Raw genomic sequence first — 13,125 nt, 5'->3', positions numbered from 1 at the left:
AAGGGGTTACCGTTACATGAGCAAGGTAGTGAGTACATTTCTTATCCAGCATTGTTGCCTGCTCCTTTGTTTTTCCCCTACCATCCCTTCCCTCCTACCTCCTCAGCTTACCGCCCCCCCATACACCTAAATTGTAAAGTTCGTTTTTCGACATAGCATCTTGTACATCTTATTGTTGCAGTGGGTCAATCTGTATCCTCTTTTTATCTTTATGTGCCCTCTGAACATAAGTTATCATTTGTTCAGTAAGCACTAAATAAATGTGTCACATGCTATTCATGTGCAGCTCATTTATCAACCAAATAGTTCTGTAAGGTAGGTACAGCTTTTATTCCCACTCCAGTAATAAAGAAGCAGAGAGACACAAAGGGGTTAGGTAACTTGCTGTTGGCAATGGCATCAAGACAGAATGCCAGGCCTGACTCTGCTGTAACTGGTCACAGAAACTTTCTTGTTCAGCAACTCAATTACATTGCGCAAATGTCAGATATTGGCAGTTTTCTTTCCTTTTTTCTTCTCTACCACAGCCATGTAAAAATTCAGTGCCTGTTGTGTCTGTTTGTGTATGCATGTGTTTGTGCTATGTAATCCACAATTTAATGGTGTTTACCATGGCTAGGCATTAAGAACTTTATTAGCTCATTTAATGATCATGAGAACTTGATGAAGCAGTAGTATGTGTGTGTGTGTATATATATATATATATATATATATATATATATATATATCAGAAATTAACACCAAAAATTACCTAACTTGGAAAACATCACTTAGCTTAGTGCTTGGAGTTGAGATTGAACCCAGAGGACCTTTGAGCTGGTCTCAATCAGCTTTATGTGAGGGATTCTACTTGACATAGGGTAAATTTCAAAGGTGTGAAGTAAGTTAAGTGTTGGGCAGCTTAGAGCCCCAAAGTGTTATTGCATTTTTAAGAGAAAAACCTTTATCTAATGAAACTTCAAAGGATAAAAACCTAAAAGTAAGTACTAGAAGAAAAAAAAAATCAGCAGTTGAACTTCTCCCGGGAAGAACATACCTATAGTGTAGAACATTTAAACCCTTCGTTTTAATTTTTTAGTTAATATATACTTTTAATTTCTTGGGCCATAAATCAGATATTTATGAGATTTTCAGTCTGCTGTTTTATTCTCAGATCTTACCATCTAGTCCTCAAATCTTCATATTTTAGCTAATCTGAACTTTTTGCAATTTTATAAAAATGTCATCCTCTTTTAAGATTCTCACTGCCTTTGGACATGCTGATTTCTCCTGCTCAGAATTACAGCAGTAATTTTCAAACAGATCTCTGACTCAGATCTAGTATATTTCTGGTTAGGCTCAGTGATCTAATGCTCAGTTTGCCTGGAGTACAGAATCTTAATTCCTTTCTTTGCCCTCATTTCATTTTTCATACCTTGCTCTTACTTTGCCTTTCAAGAACAAATTTTAATATCATTGTAAAACTTTCTCTAATACATCCCATATACCTAATCACCCTTTCTTCATTGCTTCTTTTTTGCAAGAACACTTTTTAATCATAATTTTTTTCTCTTCCTAAACTTTTTCAGTTCTTCAAGGAGAGAAACCTAGATTTAGTTTTTTCATTTCTTTATTCCTTATCACTTATGGGTGCTCAGTAAATACTGAGACTGTGCATCTTCTTTAAGCTTTGTCTCAGTTTTAATGGCCAAGGAAAAATGGCTCTTTCCCACCAGCTCTTGGTCCTGTCTAGGGTCGGGCAGACAAGTTTGAAAAGGAGCTGGAGGCTTGAGAGAAAGACGGTAAAAGATGAGAAGTATTTCCATCTACCTCGTAACTCTAAGGTCTAATTTTGCTCTGTCTCAGCCAAATGTGACTATTTAACTGTAATGAAATTAAAATGAGATAACAAATTTCTCAGTCATGCTAGACATATTTGAAGCATTCTGCATAGCCTCTTGTAGCTACTGGGTCCTGGGTAGCTCCGATTTGGAACACTGACATAATTGGAACTTTTTGTCATTTCCCATTAGTGTCCTCTGCGCCCTCCATTCATCTCCACACTTTCAGAGTGCAGAAATAATGGACTCTAAAGGAAATTTTCACTTGTCTGGTGATTTTCACCTGTGTCCTAGATGCCTGGAATTGTGCTTTCTGCTATTAAAGACTGGTTAGTGAGAATTGAGGAAAGTCTTATATCATTAAGATTCAGTAAAAAGTTAAGAACCTGTTCTCTTTGATTTGCAAAGTGTTAGTATAATGGTATCCTGGAAACACATTTTTTTTTTCTTCCTCCCTCCCTTCCCCCCTTATCTCTCTCTTTCTCCTTTCTCTCTTTTTTTCTCCTTCCCTCCCTCCTCCCCTCTATTTTTTTTTTTTTTTCAGTTGTGGGTCTTAAACTGGGCCTAGGTACTGTTCCTCAGCTCTTCAGCTCAAGGCTAGCGCTCTACCACTTGAGCCATAGCACCACTTCTGGCTTTTTCTGTTTATGTAGTGCTGAGGAATCGAACGCAGGGCCTCATGCATGCCAGGCAAACACTCTACCACTGAGCCACCTTCCCAGCCCTCTTTCTTTCTTTCCTTCTTTGCTTCTGCCTGCCTGGCTGCCTGGCTGCCTTCCTTCCTTCCTTCCTTCCTTCCTTCCCTTTTTTTTTGGGGGGGGGCGCCATGGGGCCTGAACTCTGGGCCTGGGTGCTGTCCCTTGAGCCACAGTACCACTTCCGGCTTTTTTCTTTTTGTTTGTGGTGCTGAGGAATCGAACCCAGGGCCTCATGCATGCAAGGCAAGCGCTCTACCACTGAGCCACCTTCCCAGCCCCCCTTTCTTCCTTTCTTCCCTTTCCTTCCTTTCCTTCTTTTCCTTCCTTCCCTTCCTTTCTTTCACTCTTTCATCCTGGGGCTTTAACTCAGGGCTTAGGCAGTACTTTCCCTGAGCTTTTTGCTCAAGGCAGGGGCTCTACCACTTGAGGTAAAGCTTTACTTCCTGCTTGTTGGTGGTACTTGGAGCTAAGAGTCTCATGGACTTTCCTGCTGAGCTTGGGCTGGCTTTGAACTCAGCCTCCTAAGTAGTGAGGATTATAGGTTAAGAGCCATTGGCGCCAGGCTGACAGTTTTAATTTAGTCATATAAAACATCATTTCCATATGTAACAAATGTCAGACTAGAAACTTCTTTAAAAATCAAAAACTATGACTTCTGCAAGTTCCTTGGAAATTTCTTTTTTTCATGGTAGGGGTAAGATAGTGTTACAAACTTTTCAGATTTCTTATGTTTCCATCAGATGCATGTTATAATCCAAATTGAGTAAAAAGCTCACCAAAGAAAGATAGACAAGATTTCAGAGGTGAATTGGAGTGGCTTACATAAACATAATGCATTTTGGCTGACAACAGTAGTGTTGAAATTTGCTATGATTTGTGTAAGTGCACCTGGAATGAAACATTAGACGTCAATGTTGTAGTTTTGATACTTTACCACAGATTGGTAAAGATTTTTATTTTAGCTCATTCACATAAACTTTTGAGCCATTAGGCTTCTTTACATTTTGATGTGTGCTTATTAGAGAAAAGTAGTGTTTCTGTGTAATGTTGCTGACTCTGAGCACTATACCTAATATATTTGTTACTGGAGTTTTAGGGTAAAAGTTTCAGCTCAGGGACTTCCAACAGACTAGTCTTGGCCATTTGTCACAATGTGCCTGTTAAAAGAGTGGGGAAGGGCAGAGAAAGGAGAAAGTCAACATGGCTTCTTGGGCACAACCGATAAGGGAGCACCATGACCCCAGGTCTTCTTTATTGTATTGACATGAACTTCAGGTTTCAGAAGAGGAAGCATTGAGGAAAGTAGACCAGTCATTTCAGAAGTGAACTGCTAAGCCACAGCTTTCCAGAAGTTGGTTTCCAGGCTGAACTACTAACTACACTGTTGTTTTCTGCCAGTCCGTTGACCTTAGCCATCTGAATCTTAAATGATGAGCCAATGTCAGGCTTGACAGTCTTTGTTGGTTCTCAGTGATGAAATTCAGCAGTACACATACAAATTTTTACTTTGAACTAAGAAGTTGGTATTATCATTTGGCCACCCAACAGTGCAGTTGAATCTTTTGTATCTTACACACATCATTAGAAAGTTATTTTTCCCCCAAAGTTAAAAATGACCAATATTTATAGTGCTCAAACTCCTAAAAATAAAGCTGGATTTTAATTTTTTTCTATACACAAATTCAGAATTTTAAATTATAGGCCAGATTCCTTAGAGAAAGTAACACCATTTTTCTAATATATTAAAGTTTTTGTTTGTTTTTGACATAGTCTTCATTAGTCCCTTCAGTTTAATGACACAGATCTGTGTCTTGGGTGCTTCCTTCTGGGTTCCATAGCTGCATCTCTCACCAACCTGACTACAGTTGGGTTTGTGTCTGCTGCTGGGTCCTTGGTCTTGAAGCCACCAGAGACCTTCCTGTCAAGTGTGGCTGGGCTATTGTGGGGTTGATACCAACAAGACAGACATTCCTGTTGCTCCCCATAGTTACTGCAGAAAAGTCTGTCCTTACAAGAGTAAAGGCAGGGGAAACATCAAGAAGGGAACCAGAGGTCTGCTCAAGAGGATACTGAAGCTTGCTTTTGCTCTTAGGTTCTGAGGGAAGCTGTGGATGGGGAGTGGATCATTTGTCTGATGAAGAAGCAGTAGAAGCTGACAATGAGGATAATGTGGAACCCTGTGACAAAGAAATGGAAAATGCTGCGGAATCGAGTACTGGGACTAACACAGGCTGGGCGGATGCCATGGCTAGAATCCTTAACAAAAAAACTCGTAAAAGCAAGTCTACCATTCTCATCAGAAACAAAGATCTAGAGAAGGAGAAAGAAAAGCTAAAGCAAGAAAGACTAGAGAAAAGAAAACAGGTGTGTGCTTTTCAGTTGTCGTTAGATTCTATTGTTTCCCTGGTATAGCCCTTATCTAGTGTTTCCCTGGTATAGCCCTTATCTGTCTGCCCCTTACAGTTCCTACGGTGTCTGTCTCACTGACATTCCAATTTTAAACCTGCTTTTTAGGTGAGGGTGGGGGTGGGGGTGGCTAACCAATGTTACACTCAGAAACAGTCTGAATGACTCCATTGAGCATGCTTACCTTATAGTCATCTAAGCAAAGAAATAGAAATGTAAACTCTGAGGAAATTTAACTTTCTCAAATTAAGTAATTATACTTGGAGCAGGAACTCTGAGTCCTCAATGTATTATTTGTTTTAGTTGTCCATATGTTGGCATCATTAGTGTTGGAATTATGAGAAGTACATTTTGTTAATTTTTACTGAAAACCCTTTTTTAAAAAAATAATTAAATACATGACTCAAGTCAGGTTGGTTGTGATCCTAAAAATGCCATTTTTCTGTTAGATAAACTCATTATGCTTTGGTTAAACCTTTTGGCCTTTCATTAAATCATCATTAAGATTAAAATTCCTTAATAAAATGCCAAAAAGGTAGGCATGTTTTCTGCTGTGTAGTTTAAAAATAAACAACATTTTAAATCCCGTGTACTTGATGGAGTATCTCCCTTAAAATATTTGATTACTAGGAAAAGTGTGATTTTTCTCAAGGGAGAAAAGTGACTGATAATGTAAACTTCGAACTTCTAAGAAGTGCTTTATAGATAGCAATGAAAGAAAAAAGATTTTAGTGACATATATTTCCTTTTGTTTACCACGTACTAATCTTGTTTCAAAACAAATGCTTGCACTATGTAAAAGCCTAAAAAGATGGACATTTTTAAACATCTTAGAAACATAACACACACAATATATTCTATTATTAATTCAATACTCTCATTCCACTTTAAAATAAATAATGGAAGCAGCACTGTGGTTCAAGTGGTAGAGCGCTAACCTTGAACTGAAGAGCTCAGGGACAGCACACCAGGCCCAGAGTTCAAGCCCTATGACCAACCAAAAAAAAAAAAAGATAAATATCTGTAAAATTTTAACATTTCAACTAAAAATTGAATAATTGTTTATTAATTGGATAAAGCTAGAAGAGGCCTTAAATATTAGAATTTTTAATTTAATCAAAATTCTTGTGAAGACAAGAATATCTAAAGCCAGGAAGATTCTATAATTTTTCTCAAATGCTAGCATATTGGTTATACTAAGGAACACAAAATAGCAGTGACAAATATTTTTATACAGCATCTTCCAGTGGAGACTGTAAATTAGCATTAAGATTTCTGATTTGGAGAAGAATCTATTTAGAAGAAATCAGGCTAATTTTCACGGAGAATATAGTTTTGCTGTTAGATATTTTCATCAGTACAGAATGAGAAATAGATGAGAGAGAAAGGAAGAAATAAAAGGAGACATTTTCCCACCTATTCCAATATGAATATTTTTCATGCCTATTAGCTTCTAGGTAATGAGTTCATTATATCAGTATATTTGATGTTTGCTTAAATGTTGGTCTGACAGACCTGAACAATGTACCAAGCAAATCAGGCTACTACTTGGAGGCCATTCTGAACTCCACCATATTCTGTGGGGGTTTCTTATTTCCCAGCTCCCCTTCTGTTTTGGCCCAGTGGTAAAAGTATTGGTCAGATGTTCTGTGAGAGGAGAAGTGGATTTAAATGATTTTGTGCAGAGAAAAATGATCACTGTATGAATATCTGGGTATGATACAGTTCATTAATTTATTTATTTTTGTCAGTTGTGGGGCTTCAACTCTGGGCCTGGGGATTGTCCCTGAGCTCTTCAGTTCAAGGCAAGTGCTCTACCACTTGAGTCACAGCGCCAGTTCCAATTTTCTGGTGGTTTATTGGAGATAAGAATCTCACAGATTTTCCTGCCCCTGCTGACTTTGAACCGTGATCCTTAGATCTCAGGCTACTGAGTAGCTAGGATTATAGGCATGAGCCTGGCTGATACAGTTCTTTTAAAAGCGAATACACAGTCTTAGGAAGTCACAATTGATAAGTCACTTCTTGGAAATAAAGAGGAGTGCTTAAACTTGGAGTTGCTAAAGCAGATAGCTTGGCTTCTTGCCTGTGTCCTTCTGCAGTTGTGGTGGCGGCAGGTCAGGTTGTGTGGCTGTCTGACATCCTACCTTGTGTGCTGGCTGGCCATGCTGGCAGCTCTCCAGACTCCTGCTGTCAATGACCCTGACAGAAACTCACTTTGTGCCTCTCATGTGGCAAGCTGAGTATTAACCATAGGCTCTCTGAGCTGAACCCCGAAAAGTGTGGTTTTCTTTTTTTGAAAAAGTCCCCATGACAACCTAAGCCAGAATGATTTATTACCTTTGTCCTTTCATAGAGTGTCATATCAAAGTTTGCTGCACTTTCAAAAATGCCTAATACCCTTTCACATAACAATATTTACAACACAGCTTGATAAGAAGCGGGAGTGGGAAATGATGTGCAGAGTAAAGCCAGATGTTGTCAAAGACAAAGAAACAGAAAGAAATCTTCAGAGAATTGCAACAAGGTAAGATAGTGTTTTTCCCCTTTACAAAATAAATAGACTAAAGCTTTGATAGTGATCTATTTTTCATCAGATTTGACTTACTAAACTGCCTTCTCAGATCTTAGCTGAGCCTGCTATTGAATACTGTATGCGATCAAACATTCTGGTGGTCTTATGAGGCAAGAATGTACTCTCTGTATTTAGTATGAACCTATTTCAGGTCATCTTGTCTTTATAATCACAAGAACATTTCTCTAATCATAGTTATCTGAATTTATGGCACTAGCGGGTTTTTTTGTTTTGTTGTTATCTTCTATTTATTTATAGGATAATAAGTTACTCTATTATGACAGCTTCATGCTATTCTTTTACTTTTTACTTTATTTTTTAAAATCTCTGGCACCAAACACTTATTTCATGCCTTTGGATCCAAAGATAAGTAAATTCCGGTGGCTGCTGGGTGGTCCTTGCATTTCATCAGTAGGAATTCATCTCTTTGAGAATACAGACATGTTCTGTGTTGTAGGAACACACAACAGGAGATTGTTCCAGTGAGCTAGGAATGCTTCTAGAGGAGATGACATTGAAACTGCTACTTAAGGAGTATAGCAGTTATGTTTGGTGTTAGTTACTTAGATTAATTTGGTCATTTTCTAATCCATCTAGGTATTAATGAGGTGGTGTGATGATTAGGGGCATATATGATAAGACCAGACTGCTTGAAAGAGTTGAAATGCTAGCACTGACTTTTACTTACTGTGTGTCATGAGACACCTAATTTCTCCCCAGTGTGTTTGGTTTCTCTGAGAGTTAGAGAACTGTAGGATTAGCACAGGAGAATGAGAAGAGTGTCTCCTCAAATTTTGTAGGCACTTCATTTGTTTCACTGTGGTGTTGGCCCTGCTAAAGGGCATGGGTTTTTTTCTGAGCTAACAGTCCAGCCTGTATTTTAGAAGACAAGAGATTTCTGGGTCCAAGACATAGGGACTTCATTTCATTACTCATGGCAAAAGCTGTAGCTGGAGCTTCATGTTCTCACTGGTCATCTTTGTGCCACAGGGGCAAGAGAGGCACACTATGCTGGGGAATGTTGGTTTTATAACGTTTGCCAAAGCTATGGTTTGTTGGGAGAGAAGTCACTTTATAAAAGAACAGTCAGGCTCCTTCTTTTCTTGCAAAACTTGGTAAGAATACTCAGGATGTGCTGGCCCATGGCAGATTGCCGCTACTAAGAATTATTCTAGGAAGGAGCTATAGATTCTAGAATTTTAGAGTTGGAATAGATTAACAAATCAGTGCTATCTGGAAGAGTTATAATGTGAACCACTTCCATAATTTAAAACTTTCTCGTAGCTTTATTGTAAAATAAAAGTAATGTGAGCGATGGGAAATTAATTTCAATAATATTTAATATATTTAAAACATTTCAAAAGTAATACAAAATAGGTATCAATATGATTTAAAATTTTTCTTTTTTTATATAGTCCTTAAAATTTCATCATGTATTTTACATTTATACCACATAATAATTCAGGCCAGTTGCATTTCAAGTGCTCAGGAGCCTGTACTCCTGCTTGATGGGCAGGTACTGTATCACAAAAGCCACATCTCCAGTTCTATTCTACTTTTAGTTTTTTTCAGATAAACTTTTGTGTTTGGCTTCCTACCTATGTTCTCTTATACACCACCTTTGCCCCTTAGTTTTCAGATTTATCTTGGCATGAACTTATCTAGGACAAAATTTTAAAACTGAGTATCTTTAAAAGCAAGTTTTTGGAGGTGCTGGGAATTAAATTCAGGGCTTCGTGCGTTGGGCAAGTGTCTCTAGCTCTAAAAATGGGATTTTAAAATTAGTTTCATAACACAAACATTAAAGATAAATACATAGAAATACCTTCTAAATTTCCAATTTGCAGATGAAATTAAGACACAGCAGATCCTTTCTAGTGTCCAATGCTTTAGTCAACAAAACAATAAATCCTGGCTCTTCCTTTCACTTGTGTGTCTCTGCCCATTACATATATTTTGTATAAAAAGTAATTCTTAGTTATAATTGCACAAAAGTTATTTAGTGAAATTTATGTTCATTTTCAGACTTTCATTGCAAATGTTAATAAATTTCAGTGTTCTGGTCACTTTGCATTCTTTAGGGGTGTGGTGCAGCTATTTAATGCTGTCCAGAAACATCAAAAGAATGTGGATGAAAAGGTAAAAGAAGCAGGAGGCTCTATTCGAAAACAAGCTAAGTTGGTATCTACTGTTTCCAAGAAAGATTTCATCAGTGTTCTGAGAGGAATGGATGGGAACACAAATGAGAAGAATCCCAAAGCCAAACAGGTAAGACCTTTACGTGGAACCAGCACAACAGACTCTTGTTCCTAAACTAAGGAGTTTTGAAATGGACCAAAAGTATAATGTACAGTATTTTTTTTGTTTTCTTTTTATATTTCATTCAAATTGCTTCACACCCATAGCATGATGATTTCTTCAAGATGGAAGTTACCAATTGTAGATATCATGTCCTTGCTATTAGAATTCAAGAGCCTGATCATGTAAATCATTCATAGATGGGACTTGCATCTTTCTTATCTGAAATCCTATGGTGGGTGAGGACAGCAGCTTCGTTTAAAAGTTTTACCCACTGAGGTAAATGTGATGATGTGAAATTGAGAAGTCAGCAGCTAGGCCCCGGTGGCTCATGCCTGTAATCCTAGCCACTCAAGAAGCTGAGATCTGAGGCTCTCGGTTCAAGGCCAGCCTGGGCAGAAAAGTCCATGAGACTCTACTAGGCATTTTTTTTTTTTTGTCGGTCATGGGGCTTGAACTCTGGACCTGGACACTGTCCCTCAGCTCTTCAGCTCAAGGCTACTGCCCTACCATTGAGCCACAGTGTCACTTCCGGCTTTTTTCTGCTTATGTGGTGCTGGGGAATCAAACCCAGGGCTTCATGCATGCAAGGCAAGCACTCTACCACCGAGCCACCTTCCCAGCCTGAGTCTGTGAGACTCTAATCTCCAATAAACCACCATGGCACTGTGGCTCAAGTGGTAGAGTGCTTGCCTTTAGCTGAAGAGCTGGAAACAGCGCTCAGACCCAGAGTTCAAGCCCCACAACCGACCCAAAAAAAAAAAAAAAGAGTCAAAGCTTCAAAACATCATTTTTGTGTTGAAATGGGTTGATGAGGATCATGTGATTGGGTGATTATAATTATAAATGCTTCTCTGGCTCTTTAACCTTTTGAGGGGAAAGGTGTGAACTACATTTTAATCTCATTGGGACTGGGTTAAAAAAAAGTAAAGATGTATATAGTTGTGCTTTAATCAATCATAACACAACAGTTTCTGTCCCTTTATGTGTATGTTTAGAAACTAGCAAAAGATCATTAGAGACTTTATGCCATTTAGTTGCCATTTTGCCTAATTCATATTTTAATTTTCTTGATTGATACATCATAATTGTAGGGATTTATGAGGTTATAGTCTAATTTTTTTTGATTCACGTATACATTAGGTATACATGATTAAGTCAAGGTAATTAAATATTTCTGTTACCTTTTCCTTTTTTGTAAATAGTGTGTGTACCCAGAATCCTTTCTTGTATTTAAATGGAGATATATAGTGCTTTGTGATCAGCCTTAAAACACTAGAACTTGGGCTGGGAAGTTGGCTCATTGGTAGAGTGCTTGCCTCACATGCATGAGGCCCTGGGTTCCCTGGGTTCCATTCCTCAGCACCACATAAGCAGAAAAAAGCTGGAAGTGGCACTGTGGCTCAAATGGTAGGGCGCTAGCCTTGAGCTGAAGAGTTGAAATATAGTGCCTAGGCCCGCCCAGAGTTCAGCCCCCATGACCAACAGAACAACAAAAGCAAACAAAACAAAAACAAAAACACTAGAACTTATCCTTCTATCTAACTGTAACTTTGTACCCATTGACCAGCCCTTTTCTCCTCGGGCCCTTTATTTTTTCTAGTTTCTGGTAATTATCTACTTGTGTGAGAGCATTTTTTAAAAATTGTACATCCAAGTGGGATGTTTTTCTGTGCCGGGCTTACTTCAGTTAGTTTAAAGACCTCCAGATCCATCCATGTGGTTAAAAAGGACAAGATTTCGTTGCTTTTCCCCTTTTTGCCAAATTATATACCATTATAATAGTACCTATTTCATCACAATGTGTTTGTAAAAATATCTATTATATACATTTGTACATGTACATTGTATGTATAAACAAGCACACAGACATACATATCACATCCATATTTTATTCCTTCATCTGTTGCCCTTGATGCTTTGTTCAAAAATGTGTTGGTGGTAGATGTGATGATACATGTTGGTAGACTGAATTAGGATTTGAATTTGAGGCCAGCTTGGGCTGCATAGGAAGAAGACCTTGTTTTGAAAACCGAACAGCCTAACATGCAAACTATCTTGATTTTTATATACATGCGAGGACTGTGCCTTTTGATTAACTGTGGCTTTGTAGTAAGCTTGTAGTAAATGTGAAGTCAGGTGTTGTAATGACTTAGGCTTTGTCTTTTTACCCAGGATTACTTTGGCTATTTGGGGTCTTTGGTTTGATGATTACACACAGATTTAGGAGTGCCTTATATTTCTATGGAGAATGTCACTGGCATTTTGGTAGCAATTGTATTGGTTCTGTAAATCAGTTTGAGTAGTCAATAATTTTAATAAGATTCTTCCATTCCATGAATGTGGGTGCTTCTGTTGTTTTCTTCAGTTTCTTTTGTTGGTGTCGTACAGTTTGTAGATCCTCTTTGATTAAATTCCTCCGTGGTCATTTTACACTTTTATAGCTGGGTTTTTTTTTATTAGAATTGCTCTTATGAGGGTATTTTTAGTCAGATCCTTTTGTCTTGAATAATATCCTTAAGATATTTCTCATCTGTTTATTTTCTAATTTTATTATGCACCATGGTTATATACAAGGTGAAGCAAAAGTACTTAGAACGTTATGTTTCAGAAAACTTTTTTAAGGAAAAATAACCAATAGCTTTTTAATCTTTTTAGGAAAAGATTTTTAGAAGACTTAGAAGTATTTTAAAAGATGTCAAAGTGATAAATTATGTTTGAGTCACTAATTATACTTTATTCTTTGGAGCTGAGCCTGGACATTGCAAAGTAAAACAAAACGGTACTTGATGGGCCCATTTCAGAAGAGATAACAGCTAACACTTATAAATCAGAAAGCTTTCAACTAGAGCTCAGGGCACTTATTTTTCTAAGTAATATGTCATCTACAGCCATGAGATATTTCTTCAGTTATATACTTAATGTTTAATTTTTCTACTTCCATGTTAGATCAGTTATTTGTATAGAGGATATACATGACTTTGTCAAATATAAACACATGACACCTTTGGCAGTACACATTAGCAGTAATGCTTTCTCCTTTGAAATGGCTCATGTTTCAGTGCTCTGTGTAGGTTCAGGTAATCAGGAAGTGAATTCATTCCCATGGTCTGCTTCTCTACAGTGCTCATTTTCTTTCCCACTATCATGTCATATTATAATCCTATTAAATGAATCTTAGGAGCTTATTCTATTTTATTTTTGTTATGTAGAGCTATGTAAAGGGGTACTGATAGATGAATAGAGAAAGTCTAAGCACAGAAAAATTTCTAGCCCCCAAATAAAAATTTGGGGTTAAGGATTGATTGTCAAATTGGAGTTTTGGTCT

The 13,125-nt window shown here is 37.6% G+C and overlaps 1 protein-coding gene across 1 annotated transcript in view; it reads left to right on the top strand.

Annotated features, from left to right (window-relative positions):
- Rrp15 (ribosomal RNA processing 15 homolog) overlaps nt 1-13,125 on the top strand; it is a 34,056-nt gene that overhangs the window by 7,243 nt on the left and 13,688 nt on the right. The window contains exons 2-4 of the mRNA XM_042682246.1: nt 4,611-4,882; nt 7,354-7,451; nt 9,581-9,767. Of these exons, the coding sequence (XP_042538180.1) occupies nt 4,611-4,882; nt 7,354-7,451; nt 9,581-9,767 (557 nt within the window). The remainder of the gene's footprint in view (nt 1-4,610; nt 4,883-7,353; nt 7,452-9,580; nt 9,768-13,125) is intronic.

Source organism: Dipodomys spectabilis, unplaced genomic scaffold, assembly GCF_019054845.1.
Source record: "Dipodomys spectabilis isolate Male_0828 unplaced genomic scaffold, ASM1905484v1 ptg000069l, whole genome shotgun sequence".
In the NCBI taxonomy this organism is placed as follows: domain Eukaryota; kingdom Metazoa; phylum Chordata; class Mammalia; order Rodentia; family Heteromyidae; genus Dipodomys; species Dipodomys spectabilis.
Note: the sequence above shows the minus strand (reverse complement) of the source record. Positions and strands in the feature narration are given on the sequence as shown.